This window comes from Panulirus ornatus, chromosome 67 (assembly GCF_036320965.1).
Source record: "Panulirus ornatus isolate Po-2019 chromosome 67, ASM3632096v1, whole genome shotgun sequence".
Lineage (NCBI taxonomy): Eukaryota > Metazoa > Arthropoda > Malacostraca > Decapoda > Palinuridae > Panulirus > Panulirus ornatus.
In genome coordinates this window covers 15,099,305-15,114,779 of record NC_092290.1, presented here as the reverse complement: position 1 = coordinate 15,114,779, position 15,475 = coordinate 15,099,305, and the positions used below count along the sequence as shown (strand labels likewise).

The window sequence follows — 15,475 nt, the reverse complement described above, 5'->3', positions numbered from 1 at the left end:
TCAGGGAGAATAAAAAGATGTTTTGGAAGGAGGTAAATAAAGTGCGTAAGACAAGGGAGCAAATGGGAACTTCAGTGAAGGAGGCTAATGGGGAGGTGATAACAAATAGTGGTGATGTGAGAAGGAGATGATTATTTTGAAGGTTTGTTGAATGTGTTTGATGATAGAGTGGCAGATATAGGGTGTTTTGGTCGAGGTGGTGTGCAAAGCGAGAGGGTTAGGGAAAATGATTTGGTAAATAGAGAAGAGGTAGTAAAAGCTTTACGGAAGATGAAAGCCGGCAAAGCAGCAGGTTTGGATGGTATTGCAGTGGAATTTATTAAAAAAGGGGGTGACTGTATTGTTGACTGGTTGGTAAGGTCATTTAATGTATGTATGATTCATGGTGAGGTGCCTGAGGATTGGCGGAATGCTTGCATAGTACCATTGTACAAAGGGAAAGGGGATAAGAGTGAATGCTCAAATTACAGAGGTATAAGTTTGTTGAGTATTCCAGGTAAATTATATGGGAGGGTATTGATTGAGAGGGTGAAGGCGTGTACAGAGCATCAGGTTGGGGAAGAGCAGTGTGGTTTCAGAAGTGGTAGAGGATGTGTGGATCAGGTGTTTGCTTTGAAGAATGTATGTGAGAAATACCTAGAAAAACAAATGGATTTGTATGTAGCATTTATGGATATGATAGAGTTGATAGAGATGCTCTGTGGAAGGTTTTAAGAATGTATGGTGTGGGAGGCAAGTTGTTAGAAGCAGTGAAAAGTTTTTATCGAGGATGTAAGGCATGTGTACGTGTAGGAAGAGAGGAAAGTGATTGGTTCTCAGTGAATGTAGGTTTGCGGCAGGGGTGTGTGATGTCTCCATGGTTGTTTAATTTGTTAACGGATGGGGTTGTTAGGGAGGTAAATGCAAGAGTTTTGGAAAGAGGGGCAGCATGCAGTCTGTTGTGGATGAGATAGCTTGGGAAGTAAGTCAGTTGTTGTTCGCTGATGATATAGCGCTGGTAGCTGATTCATGCAAGAAAGTGCAGTAGCTGGTGACCGAGTTTGGTAAAGTGTGTGCATGAAGAAAGATAAGAGTAAATGTGAATAAGAGCAAGGTTATTAGGTACAGTAGGGTTGAGGGTCAAGTCAACTGGGAGGTAAGTTTGAATGGAGAAAAACTGGAGGAAGTAAAGTGTTTTAGATATCTGAGAGTGGATCTGGTAGCGGATGGAATCATAGAAGCGGAAGTGAATCATAGGGTGGGGGAGGGGGCGAAAATTCTGGGAGCCTTTAAGAATGTTTGGAAGTCGAGAACATTATCTCGGAAAGCAAAAATGGGTATGTTTGAAGGAATAGTGGTTCCAACAATGTTGTATGGTTGCGAGGCGTGGGCTATGGATAGAGTTGTGCGCAGGAGGGTGGATGTGCTGGAAATGAGATGTTTGAGGACAATGTGTGGTGTGAGGTGGTTTGATCGAGTAAGTAATGTAAGGGTAAGAGAGGTGTGTGGAAATAAAAAGAGCGTGGTTGAGAGAGCAGAAGAGGGTGTTTTGAAATGGTTTGGGCACATGGAGAGAATGAGTGAGGAAAGATTGACCAAGAGGATATATGTGTCGGAGGTGGAGGGAACGAGGAGAAGTGGGAGACCAAATTGAGGTGGAAAGATGGAGTGAAAAAGATTTTGAGTGATCGGGGCCTGAACATGCAGGAGGGTGAAAGGCGGGCAAGGAATAGAGTGAATTGGATCGATGTGGTATACCGGGGTTGACGTGCTGTCAGTGGATTGAATCAGGGCATGTGAAGCGTCTGGGGTAAACCATGGAAAGTTGTGTGGGGCCTGGATGTGGAAAGGGAGCTGTGGTTTCGGGCATTATTGCATGACAGCTGGAGACTGAGTGTGAACGAATGGGGCCTTTGTTATCTTTTCCTAGCGCTACCTCGCACACATGAGGGGAGAGGGGGATGGTATTCTATGTGTGGCGAGGTGGCGATGGGAATGAATAAAGGCAGACTGTGTGAATTGTGTGCATGGGTATATATGTATGTGTCTGTGTCTGTATATATATGTGTACATTGAGATGTATAGGTAAGTATATTTGCGTGTGTGGACGTGTGTGTATATACACGTGTATGGGGTGGGTTGGGCCATTTCTTTCTTCTGTTTCCTTGCGCTACCTCGCAAATGCGGGAGACAGCGACAAAGCAAAAAATAAAAAATATATATATATATATATATATATATATATATATATATATATATATATATATATATATACATATATATATATATATATATATATATATATATATATATATATATATATATATATATATATTTTTTTTTTTTTTTTTTTTTTTTCATTTAACTACTGATTATTCTTTGTCGATGTCTCCCGCGTTAGCGAGGTACCGCAAGGAAGCAGACGAAAAAATGGCCCAACCCACCCACATACATATGCATATACATAAAAGCTCAAACAGGCACATATACATGCCTATACATTTCAACGTATGGAAACATATACATACACAGACATATACATATAAACACATGTACATATTCAGACTTGCTGCCTTCATTCATTTTCGTCGCTAGCCCGCCACACATGAAACAGCACACCCTACCCCTGCCCACGCGCCAAGTAGAGCTAGGAAAAGACAATAAAGGCCACATTCGCTCACACTCAGTCTCTAGCTCTCATCCAGGTCCCACAAAACTTTTCATAATTTACCCAAGACGTTTCACCTGAATTGGTTCAATAAATTGACAGCAAGTCGGCAAAGGTATACCACATCGTTCCAATTCACTCTATTTCTTGCACACCTTTCACCCTCCTGTATGTTCAGGACCCGATCGCTCAAAATCTTTTACACTCCATCTTTCTACCTCCAATTTGGTCTCCCACTTCTCCTCCTTCTCTCCACCTCTGACACATATATCCTCTTTGTCAATCTTTCCTCAATATTTCTCTCCGTGTGACAAAACCATTTCAATACACCCTCTTCTGCTCTCTCAACCATAATCTTTTTATTACCACACATCTCTCTTACCCTTTCATTACTTACTCGATCAAACCACCTCACACCACATATCCACCCTCCTCCGCACAATCCGATGCCTCGCAACTAAATAACATTCTTGGAGCCACTATTCCTTCAAACATGCCCATTTTTTCTCTCCGAGATTATGTCTCGCCCTCCACACATTCTTCAACGGTCCCAGAACCTTCGCCCCCTGCCCCAACCTATGCCTCACTTCCGCTTCCATGGTTCCATCCGCTGCTAAATCCACTCCCAGATATCTAAATCAATTTTTGTTCATTCAAACTTACCTCCCAGTTAATTTGTCTCTCAAGCTTACCGCCTAATAACCTTGCTTTTATTCACATTTACTCTCAGCTTTCTTCTTTCACACACTTTACTAAACTCAGTCACCAGCTTTTGCAGTTTCTCACCCGAATCATCCACCAGTGCTGTATCATCAGCTAACAACGACTGCCTCACTTCCCAAGCCCTCTCATCCACGACAGACTGCATACTTGACCCTCCCTCCAAAACTTTTGCATTCACCTCCCTAAGAGTCCCATCCATAAACAAATCAAACAACCATGGAGACATCACGGGCCTCTGCCGCAAACCGACATTCACTGGGAACCAATCACTTTCCTCTGTTCCTACACGTACACATGCCTTACATCCTCGATAAAAACTTTTCACTGCTTCTAACAAGTTGCCTCCCACACCATATACTCTTAATACCCTCCACAGAGCATCTCTCTCAACTCTCATATGCCTTCTCCAGATCCATAAATGCTACAAACAAAGTCACCTTTTTTTTGAGTATTTCTCATATACATTCTTCAAAGCAAACACCTGATCCACACATCCCCTACCACTTCTGAAACCATACTGCTCTTTCCCAATCTGATGCTCTATATATGCCTTAGCCCTCTCAGTCAATACCCTCCTATATAACTTTTCCAGGAATACTCAACAAATTTATACCTCCGTAATCCGAACACTCACATTTATCCCATTTGCCTTTGTGCAATGGCACTAAGCATGCATGCCGCCAATTCTCAGGCACTCCAACATGAACCATACATACACTGAATATCCTTACCAAGCAGTGAACAACACAGTCATCCCCTTGTGTAATAAATTCCACTGCAATACCATCGAAATCCTCCGTCTTGCCGGTTTTCATCTTCCGCAAAGATTTCACTACCTCTTCTCTGTTTACCAAACCGTTCTCCCTAACCCTCTCACTTCTCACACCACCTCGACTAACACACCCTATATCTGCCACTATGTCATCAAACACATTCAACAAACCTTCAAAATACTCACTCCATCTCCTTCTTACTTCACCACTACTTGTTATTACCTCCCCATTAGCCCCCTTCACCGACGTCCCCATTTGTTCTCTTGTCTTACGCACTCTATTTACCTCCTTCTAAAATTTCTTTTTATTACCCCTAATATTTAACGATACCCCCTCACCCCATCTCTCCTTTGCCCGATTTTTCACCTTTTGCACCTTTCTCCTGACCTCCTGCCTCTTTCTTTTATACATCTCCCAGTCATTTGCACTACTTCCCGGCAAAAACCGTCAAAATGCCTCTCTCTTCGCTCTCACTAACAAGCTTCTTCATCCCACTATTCACTGCCCTTTCTAATCTGCCCGCCTCCCACCTTTCTTATGCCACAGGCATCTTTTGCTCAAGCCATCAATGCTTCCCTAAATACATTCCATTCCTTCCCCACTCCCCTTGCGTCATTTGCTTTCACTTTTTTCTATTCTGCACTCAATTTCTCCTGCTCCTTCTTCACGCAAGTCTCCTTTCCAAGCACACTCACTTTCATCACTCCCTTCACTCCAACAATCTCTCCTCCTTTCTGAAAAGCTCTACAAATCTTTAGCTTCGCTTCCACAAGATAATGATCAGACATCCCTCCAGTTACCCCCCCTCAGCACATCAACATCCAAAAGTCTCTCTTTCACGCGCCTCATCACGGTCAGTGACGCATGCGCTACACCACGACCTCCGTCAAATACAAAAGATACCCCAGTATTACTCTATCATGTACCACCACCTCATCATACTTCTAAAGATATTTTGTATCTTACAGTTTTACGTCAATCAGAGTATAATCCACGGGGGAAGTGCTGATCAGATGTGTATGAGGAGCATTCTACAATATAGCTCATGTTTATCTTTACTGGGACATATTCATGAGGTCGCGGGTAATCTGCAGCCTTGAATATGGTGACGGTGGACGACTACAGCGAGCTGATGCGGTCATCGGGGTTCACGGAGGTGAAGGTGGAAGACTTTGGTCCCCAGTACAGTCGAACCAAAGAAGCTGAGCTCCGCGCCATCCTCCCCACGCGGCTCGCGTTCCTGCAGGAGTACCCACAGGAGGTGTTTGACGACCTGGTCAATATAACCAGGAATAAGGTGGGTAATGTCAGGATGGGTTTCATAACCTCTTTACTTCTATTAGTTCCAGAGCCACAACCGTAGACTGACTCACAATCCGGCCAGCAGACTTGAGCATGACGTAATCTTCTCACACTCAGATCAATCGTCCTACTTGACCTACGTCATGGAGCCACAGTTGACACTCTACAATGGCCTTCTATCTATAGAGAGTTTATGAAATGGGTCTTGTTATTCATTATGCCTAAACTTATGCCATGATAGAATATGGTTATCATAAGGAAAACATCTTTGTGTTACTGATGCCATTGAGTTACTGAGAAAAATTTCTTGATATCGGGATCAAATGTAGCCAGTGGCAAAAGAGAGTTGTAGATTGTTGTCGTCCAGTTTGTTTGAAGCTTTGTATTGCTATGGTTCAGGAGAGTGAAGGTTCGGTCGCAAATTAAGTGGAGCAGAACAAGCATTAATAAGAAGCAGGTTTCTCATACTAAGTTGTCATGATTTAGCTGTCCTTTACGTTTCTCATAGTCTACTTGTGTTATCGTGAAAGCATTTCAGATATTTCGTTCGTAATTGTACTTAGTGTTTTATTCACTCTCACACACACACACACACACACACACACACACACACACACACCTCTTACACCTTTCTCTTGACCTCCCGCCTCTTTCTTTTATACATCTCCCAGTCATTTGCATTATTTCCCTGCAAAAATCGTCCAAATGCCTACTCTCTTCTCTTTCACTAACAATCTTACTTCTTCATCCCACCACTCACTACCCTTTCTAATCTGCCCACCTCCCACGCTTCTCATGCCACAAGTATCTTTTGCGCAAGCCATCACTGCTTCCCTAAATACATCCCATTCCTCCCCCACTCCCCTTACGTCCTTTGTTCTCACCTTTTTCCATTCTGTACTCATTCTCTGCTGGTACTTCCTCACACAAGTCTCCTTCCCAAGCTCACTTACTGTCACCACTCTCTTCACCCCAACATTCTCTCTTCTTTCCTGAAAACCTCTACAAATCTTCACCTTCGCCTCCAAAAGATAATGATCAGACATCACTCCAGTTGCACCTCTCAGCACATTAACATCCAAAAGTCTCTCTTTCGCGCGCCTATCAATTAACACGTAATACAGTGACGCTCTCTGGCCATCTCTACTGCTTACATACGTATACTTATGTATATCTAGCTTTTTAAACCAGGTATTCCCAATCACCAGTCCTTTTTCAGCACATAAATCTACAAGCTCTTCACCATTTCCGTTTACAACACTGAACAACCCATGTACACCAATTATTCCCTCAACTGCCATATTACTCACCTTTGCATTCAAATCACCCATAACTATAACCCGATCTCGTGCAACAAAACTACTAACACACTCACTCAGCTGCTCCCAAAATACTTGCCTCTAATGATCTTTCTTCTCATGCCCAGGTGCATATGCACCAATAATCACCCATCTCTCCCCATCCACTTTCAGTTTTACCGATATCAATCTAGAGTTTACTTTCTTACACTCTATCACATACTCCCACCACTCCTGTTTCAGGAGTAGTGCTACGTCTTCCCTTGCTCTTGTCCTCTTACTAACCCCTGACTTTACTCCTAAGACATTCCCAGACCACTCTTCCCCTTTACCCTTGAGCTTCGTCTTACTCAGAACCAAAACATCCAGTTCCTTTTCTCAAACATACTACCTATCTCTCCTTTTTTCTCATCTTGGTTACATACACACACATTTAGACACCCCAATCTGAGCCTTCGAGAAGGATGAGCACTCCCCGCGTGACTCCTTCTCCTGCTTCCCTTTTAGAAAGATAGAATACAAGGAGGGCAGGGTTTCCCGCCCCCCGCTCCCGTCCCTTCACTCAATAAATATATATATATATATATATATATATATATATATATATATATATATATATATATATATATATATATATATATATATATATATATATATACATATATATATATATATATATATATATATATATATATATATATATATATATATATATATATATATGTATATATATATATATATATATATATATATATATATATATATATATATATATATATATATATATATATATATATATATATATATATATATATATATATATATACATATATATATATATATATATATATATTTTTTTTTTTTTTTTTCATACTATTCGCTATTTCACGCGATAGCGAGGTAGCGTTAAGAACAGAGGACTGGGCCTTTGAGGGAATATCCTCACCTGGCCCCCTTCTCTGTTCCTTCTTTTGGAAAGAAAAATATATATATATATATATATATGTATATATATCTATATATATATATATATATATATATATATATATATATATATATATATATATATATATATATATATATATATATATATATATATGGTGACTGAGTTTGGTAAAGTGTGTGAAAGAAGAAAGTTAAGAGTAAATGTGAATAAGAGCAAGGTTATTAGGTACAGTAGGGTTGAGGGTCAAGTCAATTGGGAGGTAAGTTTGAATGGAGAAAAACTGGAGGAAGTAAAGTGTTTTAGATATCTGGGAGTGGATCTGGCAGCGGATGGAACCATGGAAGCGGAAGTGGATCATAGGGTGGGGGAGGGGGCGAAAATCCTGGGAGCCTTGAGGAATGTGTGGAAGTCGAGAACATTATCTCGGAAAGCAAAAATGGGTATGTTTGAAGGAATAGTGGTTCCAACAATGTTGTATGGTTGCGAGGCGTGGGCTATGGATAGAGTTGTGCGCAGGAGGATGGATGTGCTGGAAATGAGATGTTTGAGGACAATGTGTGGTGTGAGGTGGTTTGATCGAGTAAGTAACGTAAGGGTAAGAGAGATGTGTGGAAATAAAAAGAGCGTGGTTGAGAGAGCAGAAGAGGGTGTTTTGAAATGGTTTAGGCACATCGAGAGAATGAGTGAGGAAAGATTGACCAAGAGGATATATGTGTCGGAGGTGGAGGGAACGAGGAGAAGTGGGAGACCAAATTGGAGGTGGAAAGATGGAGTGAAAAAGATTTTGTGTGATCGGGGCCTGAACATGCAGGAGGGTGAAAGGAGGGCAAGGAATAGAGTAAATTGGATCGATGTGGTATACCGGGGTTGACGTGCTGTCAGTGGATTGAATCAGGGCATGTGAAGCGTCTGGGGTAAACCATGGAAAGCTGCGTAGGTATGTATATTTGCGTGTGTGGACGTATGTATATAGATGTGTATGGGGGTGGGTTGGGCCATTTCTTTCGTCTGATTCCTTGCGCTACCTCGCAAACGCGGGAGACAGCGACAAAAAAAAGAAAAAAAAAATATATATATATACATATATATATATATATATATATATATATATATATATATATATATATATATATATATATATATATATATATATATATTTTCTTTTTCAAACTATTCGCCATTTCCCGCGTTATCGAGGTAGCGTTTAGAACAGAGGACTGGGCCTTTTTTGGAATATCCTCACCTGGCCCCCTCTGTTCCTTCTTTTGGAAAATTAAAATCTATTTATTCATTATACTTAATCTTCGTCTCCCGCGTTAGCGAGGTAGCGCAAGGAAACAGACGAAGAATGGCTCAATACACCCATATACTGATTTATACACATAAACGCCCACACCCACATAACACATAGCTATAGATTTCAACCTATACATACACAGTCATATACATATACCCATATGTACATATCCATACTTGCTCTCTTAATCCATTTTCCTCGCCATCCCGTCACACACGAAATAGCGCCCCCCATCCACCTTCCCCCTCCCCCACCTTCCAGCGAGGCAGCGCCAAAAATAGACAAAAAAGGCCACATTCTTTCACACTCAGTCTCTAGCTGGCATGTGTAATGCACCGAAACCACAACTCCCTTTCCACATCCAGGCCCCACAGACTTTTCCATGGTTTACCCCAGACGCTTCACATGCCCTGGTTCAATGCCATGACAGCTCGTCGACCCAGGTATACCACATCGTTCCCATTCACTCAATTCCTTGAGTGCCTCTCACCCTCCTGTATGTTCAATCCCGTTCGCTCAAAATCTTTTTCACTTCATCCTTCCACCTCCAATTTGGTCTCACACTTCTCGTTCCCTCTACCTCTGGCACATATATCCTCTTTGTCAATCTTTCCTCAGTCATTCTGTCCATATGTCAAAACCATTTCAACACACCTTATTTTGCTTTTTCAACCACATTTTTTTCATTACCCGACATATCTCTTACCTTTTCATTACTTACTCGATCAAACCGCCTCACACCACATATTGTCCTCAAACACTTCATTTTCGACACATCCAACTTCCTCAGCACAACCCCTATCTATAGACCATGCCTCGCAACCATATAACATTGTTGGAACCATTTTTCCTTCAAACATTCTTTAACGCTTTCAGAACCTTTGCCACCAACTCCACTTTTCCGTTTCCCTGTGTCCATCTACTGCTAAGTCCATTCCCAGATATCTAAAACACTTTACTTCCTCCAGTTCTTTTCCATTCAAACTTATATTCCAATTAACTTGTCCCTCCATCCTACTGAACGTAAAAACTTTGCTCTTATTCACATTTACTCTCTACTTTCTTCTTTCACAAACTTTACCCAGCTGTCACCAAGAGAGTATCATTAAACTTTAGGGAGAATAAAAAGATGTTTTGGAAGGAGGTAAATAAAGTGCATAAACAAATGGGAACATGGGTGAAGGTGCTAATGGGGAGGTAATAACAAGTAGCGGTGATGCGAGAAGGAGATAGAGTGAGTATTTTGAATGTTTGTTAAATGTGTTTGATGAATGAGTGACTGATATAGGGTGTTTTGGTCAAGGTGGTTTGCGAAGTGAGAGGGTCAGGGAAAATGGTTTGGTAAATAGAGAAGTGGTGGTAAAAGCTTTGCGGAAGATGAAGGCCGGCAAGGCAACGGGTTTGGATGGTATTGCAGTGGAATTTATTAAAAAAGGGGGTGACTGTGGTGTTGAATGTTGGTGAGGATATTCAATGTATGTATGGCTCCTGGTAAAGTGACTGAGGATTGGCGGAATGCACGCATAATGCCATTGCATAAAGGCAAAGGGGATAAAGGTGAGTGTTCAAATTGCAGAGGTATAAGTTTGTTGAGTGTTCCTGGGAAATTATATGGGAGGGTAATGATTGAGAGGGTGAAGGCATGGACAGAGCATCTGATTGGGGAGAACAATGTGGTTTTAGGAGTGGTAGAGGATGTATGGATCAGGTGTTTGCTTTAAAAATGTATGTGAGGAATACTTAGAATAACAAATGGATTTGTATGAAGCATCTATGTACCTGTAGAAGACATATGATAGAATTGATAGAGATGTTATGTGGAAGGTATTAAGAATATATGGTGTGGGAGGTAAGTTGCTTGAAGCAGTGAAAAGTTTTCATCGAGGATATGTACGAGTAGGAAGTGAGGAAAGTGATTGGTTCCCAGTGAATGTCGGTTTGCAGCAGGGATGCGTGATGTCTCCATCGGTATCTAATTTGTTTAAGGATGGAGTTGTTAGAGAGAGGAATGCAAGAAGTTTGGAGAGAGCGGGGAAAGTATGCAGTATGTTGTGGATGGGAGGGCTTGGGAAGTGAATCAGTTGCTGTTTGCTGATGATAGAGCGATAGTGATTGATTCGGGTCAGAAACTGCAGAAGCTGGCGATTGAGTTTCGTAAAGTGTACGAAACAAGAAAGCCGAGAGTAAATGTGAATAAGAACAACGTTATTAGGTAGAGTAGGGTTGAGGGACAAGTCAATTTGGAGGTAAGTTAGAGTAAAGAAAAACTGTAGGAAGTGAGGTGTTTTAGATATTTGGGTGTAGATATGGCAGCGGATGGAGCCATGGAAGCAGAAGTCAATCACAGGGTGGGGGAGGGGACGATGGTTATAGGAACGCTGAAGAATGTGTAGAAGGCGAGAACATAATCTCGGAAAGCAAAAATGGGTATGTTTGAAGGAATAGTGGTTCCAACAATGCTATATGGTTGCGAGGCGTGGGCTATAGACAGGGTTGTGCGGAGGAGGGTGGTTGTGTTGGAAATGAGATGTCTGAGGACAATATGTTTTGTGAGGTGGTTTGATCGAGTAAGTAATGAAAGTGTAAGATAGATGTGTGGTAATAAAAGGAGTGTGGTTGCGAGAGCGGAGGAGGGTGTTTTGAAATGGTTTGGTCACATGGAGGGGATAAGTGAGGAAAGATTGACAAGGCGGATATATGTGTCAGAGGTGGAGGGAACAAGAAGTGGGAGACCAAATTGGAGGCAGAAGGATGGAATTAAAAAGATTCTGAGTGTTCGGGGCCTGAGTATGCAGGATTATGAAAGGCATGCAAAGACTAGAGTGAATTGGAACGATGTGTTGTACTGGGGTCGACGTACTGTCACTGGATTGGACCAGGGCATGTGAAGCGTCTCTGATAAAGCATGGAGACTGAGTGTCAACGCATGTGGCCTTTGTTGTATATACATGCACGTCCACACACACGCACATATACACACCTATACATTTCAACGTATACATATAAATACATACACAGACCTATGCATATATACACGTACATAATTCATACTTGCTGCCTTTATTCATTTCCGTTGCCACCCCGCCACACATGAAATGACAACCCCCTCCCCCCGCATGCACACGAGGTAGCGCTAAGAAAGACAACAACAGCCACATTCGTTCATACTCAGTCTCTAGCTGCCATGTATAATGTACCGAAACCACACCTCCCTTTCCACATCCAGGCCCCACAGAACTTTCCATGGTTTACCCCAGACGCGTCACATGCCCTGGTTCAATCCATTGACAGCACCTCGATCCCCGATATACCACTTCGTTCCAATTCACTCTATTCCTTTCACGCCTTTCACCCTCCTGCATGTTCAGGCCCCGATAACTTAAAATCTTTTTCACTCCATCTTTCCACCTCCAATTTGGTCTCCCTCTTCTCCTCGTTCCCTCCACCTCTGACACATATATCCTCTTTGTCAATCTTTCCTCACTCATTCTCTCCATGTGACCAAACCATTTCAAAACACCCTCTTCTGCTCTCTCAACCACACTCTTTTTATTTCCACACATCTCTCTTACCCTTACGTTACTTACTCGATCAAACCACCTCACACCACATATTGTCCTCAAACATCTCATTTCCAGCATATCCACCCTCTTGCGCACAACTCTATCCATAACCCACGCCTCGCAGCCATACAACTTTGTTAGAACCACTATTCCTTCAAACATACCCATTTTTGCTTTCCGAGATAATGTTCTCGATTTCCAAACATTCTTCAAGGCTCCCAGAATTTTCGCCCCCTCCCCCACCCTATGATTCACTTCCGCCTCCATGGTTCCATCTGCTGCCATATCCACTCCCAGATATCTAAAACACTTTACTTCCTCCAGTTTTATTCCATTCCAACTTACCTACCAGTTGACTTGACCCTTATCCCTACTGTACCTAATAACTTTGCTCTTATTCACATTTACTCTTAACATTCTTCTTTCACACACTTTACCAAACTCAGTCACCAGCTTATGCAGTTTTTCACATGAATCAGCCACCAGCGCTGTATCATCAGCGAACAAAAACTGACTCACTTCCCAAGCTCTCTCATCCACAACACACTGCAAACTTGCCCCTCTTTCCAAAACTCTTGCATTCACCTCCCTAACAGCCCCGTCCATAAACAAATTAAACAACCATGGAGACATCACACACCCCTGCCGCAAACCTACATTCACTGAGAACCAATCACTTTCCTCTCTTCCTACACGTACACATGCCTTACATCCTCGATAAAAACTTTTCACTGCTTCTAACAACTTGCCTCCCACACCATATATTCTTAATACCTTCCACAGAGAATCTCTATCAACTCTATCATATGCCTTCTCCAGATCCATAAATGCTACATACAAATCCATTTGCTTTTCTAAGTATTTCTCACATACATTCTTCAAAGCAAACACCTGATCCACACATCCTCTACCACTTCTGAAGCCACACTGCTCTCTCCCAATCTGATGCTCTGTACATGCTTTCACCCTCTCAATCAATACCCTCCCATATAATTTCCCTGGAATAATCAACAAACTTATACCTCTGTAATTTGAGCTCTCACTCTTATCCCCTTTGCCTTTGTATAATGGTAATATGAAAGCATTCCGCCAATCCTCAGGCACTTCACCATGAATCATACATACATCAAATAACCTTACCAACCAGTGAACAATACAGTCACACCCTTTTTTAATAAATTCCACTGCAACACCATCGAAACCTGCTGCTTTTCCGGTTTTCATCTTCCGCAAAGCTTTTACTACCTCTTCTCTGTTTACCAAATCATTTCCCCTAAACTTCTCACTTTGCACACCACCTCGGTCAAAACACCCTATATCTGCCACTCTATCATCAAATACGTTCCACAAACCTTCAAAATACTCACTCCATCTCCTTCTCACATCACCGCTACTAGTTTTCACCTCCCCTTTAGCCCTCTTCACTGAAGTTCCCATTTGCTCCCTTGTCTTACGCACTTTATTTACCTCATTCCAAAATATCTTTTTTTTATTATCCCTAAGATTTAATGATACTCTCCCACTCCAACTCTCATTTGCCCTCTTTTTCACCTCTTGCACCTTTCTCTTGACCTCCTGTCTCTTTCTTTTTACATCTCCCACTCATTTGCATTTTTTCCCTGCAAAAATCGTCCAAATACCACTCTCTTCTCTTTCACTAATAATCTTACTTCTTCATCCCACCGCTCACAGCCCTTTCTAATATACCCATCTCCCACTCTTCTCATGCCACAAGCATCTTTTGCGCATGCCATCACTGCTTTTTCAGCACATAGATCTACAAGCTTTTCACCATTTCCATTCACAACACTGAACACCCCATGTATACCAATTATTCCCTCAACTGCCACATTACTCACCTCTGCATTCAAATCACCCATCACTATAACCCGGTCTTGCGCATCAAAACCACTAACACACTCATTCAGCTGCTCCCAAAACTCTTGCCTCTTATGATTTTTCTTCTCAGTCGCCTTGTACGACTGAGAAGAAAAATATATATATATATATATATATATATATATATATATATATATATATATATATTTTTTTTTTTTTTGTCGCTGTCTCCCGCGTTTGCGAGGTAGCGCAAGGAAACAGACGAAAGAAATGTCCCATTCCACCCCCATACACATGTATACGTCCACACACGCAAATATACATACCTACACAGCTTTCCATGGTTTACCCCAGACGCTTCACATGCCTTGATTCAATCCACTGACAGCACGTCAACCCCGGTATACCACATCGCTCCAATTCACTCTATTCCTTGCCCTCCTTTCACCCTCCTGCATGTTCAGGCCCCGATCACACAAAATCTTTTTCACCCCATCTTTCCACCTCCAATTTGGTTTCCCTCTTCTCCTCGTTCCCTCCACCTCCGACACATATATCCTCTTGGTCAATCTTTCCTCACTCATTCTCTCCATGTGACCAAACCATTTCAAAACACCCTCTTCTGCTCTCTCAACCACGCTCTTTTTATTTCCACACATCTCTCTTACCCTTACGTTACTTACTCGATCAAACCACCTCACACCACACATTGTCCTCAAACATCTCATTTCCAGCACATCTATCCTCCTGCGCACAACTCTGTCCATAGTCCACGCCTCGCAACCATACAACATTGTTGGAACCACTATTCCTTCAAACATACCCATTTTTTATAGAGTTGATAGAGATGCTCTGTGGAAGGTATTAAGAATATATGGTGTGGGAGGCAAGTTGTTAGAAGCAGTGAAAAGTTTTTATCGAGGATGTAAGGCATGTGTACGTGTAGGAAGAGAGGAAAGTGATTGGTTCTCAGTGAATGTAGGTTTGCGGCAGGGGTGTGTGATGTCTCCATGGTTGTTTAATTTGTTTATGGATGGGGTTGTTAGGGAGGTGAATGCAAGAGTTTTGGAAAGAGGGGCAAGTATGA

The 15,475-nt window shown here is 41.9% G+C and overlaps 1 protein-coding gene across 1 annotated transcript in view; it reads left to right on the top strand.

Annotated features, from left to right (window-relative positions):
* The window catches only part of LOC139747132 (uncharacterized), a 56,416-nt gene extending 50,746 nt beyond the window's left edge, over window positions 1-5,670 (top strand). Inside the window, exons 10-11 of the mRNA XM_071659049.1 lie at window positions 5,238-5,440; window positions 5,632-5,670. Of these exons, the coding sequence (XP_071515150.1) occupies window positions 5,238-5,440; window positions 5,632-5,670 (242 nt within the window). The remainder of the gene's footprint in view (window positions 1-5,237; window positions 5,441-5,631) is intronic.
* The last annotated feature ends 9,805 nt before the right edge of the window (window positions 5,671-15,475 follow it).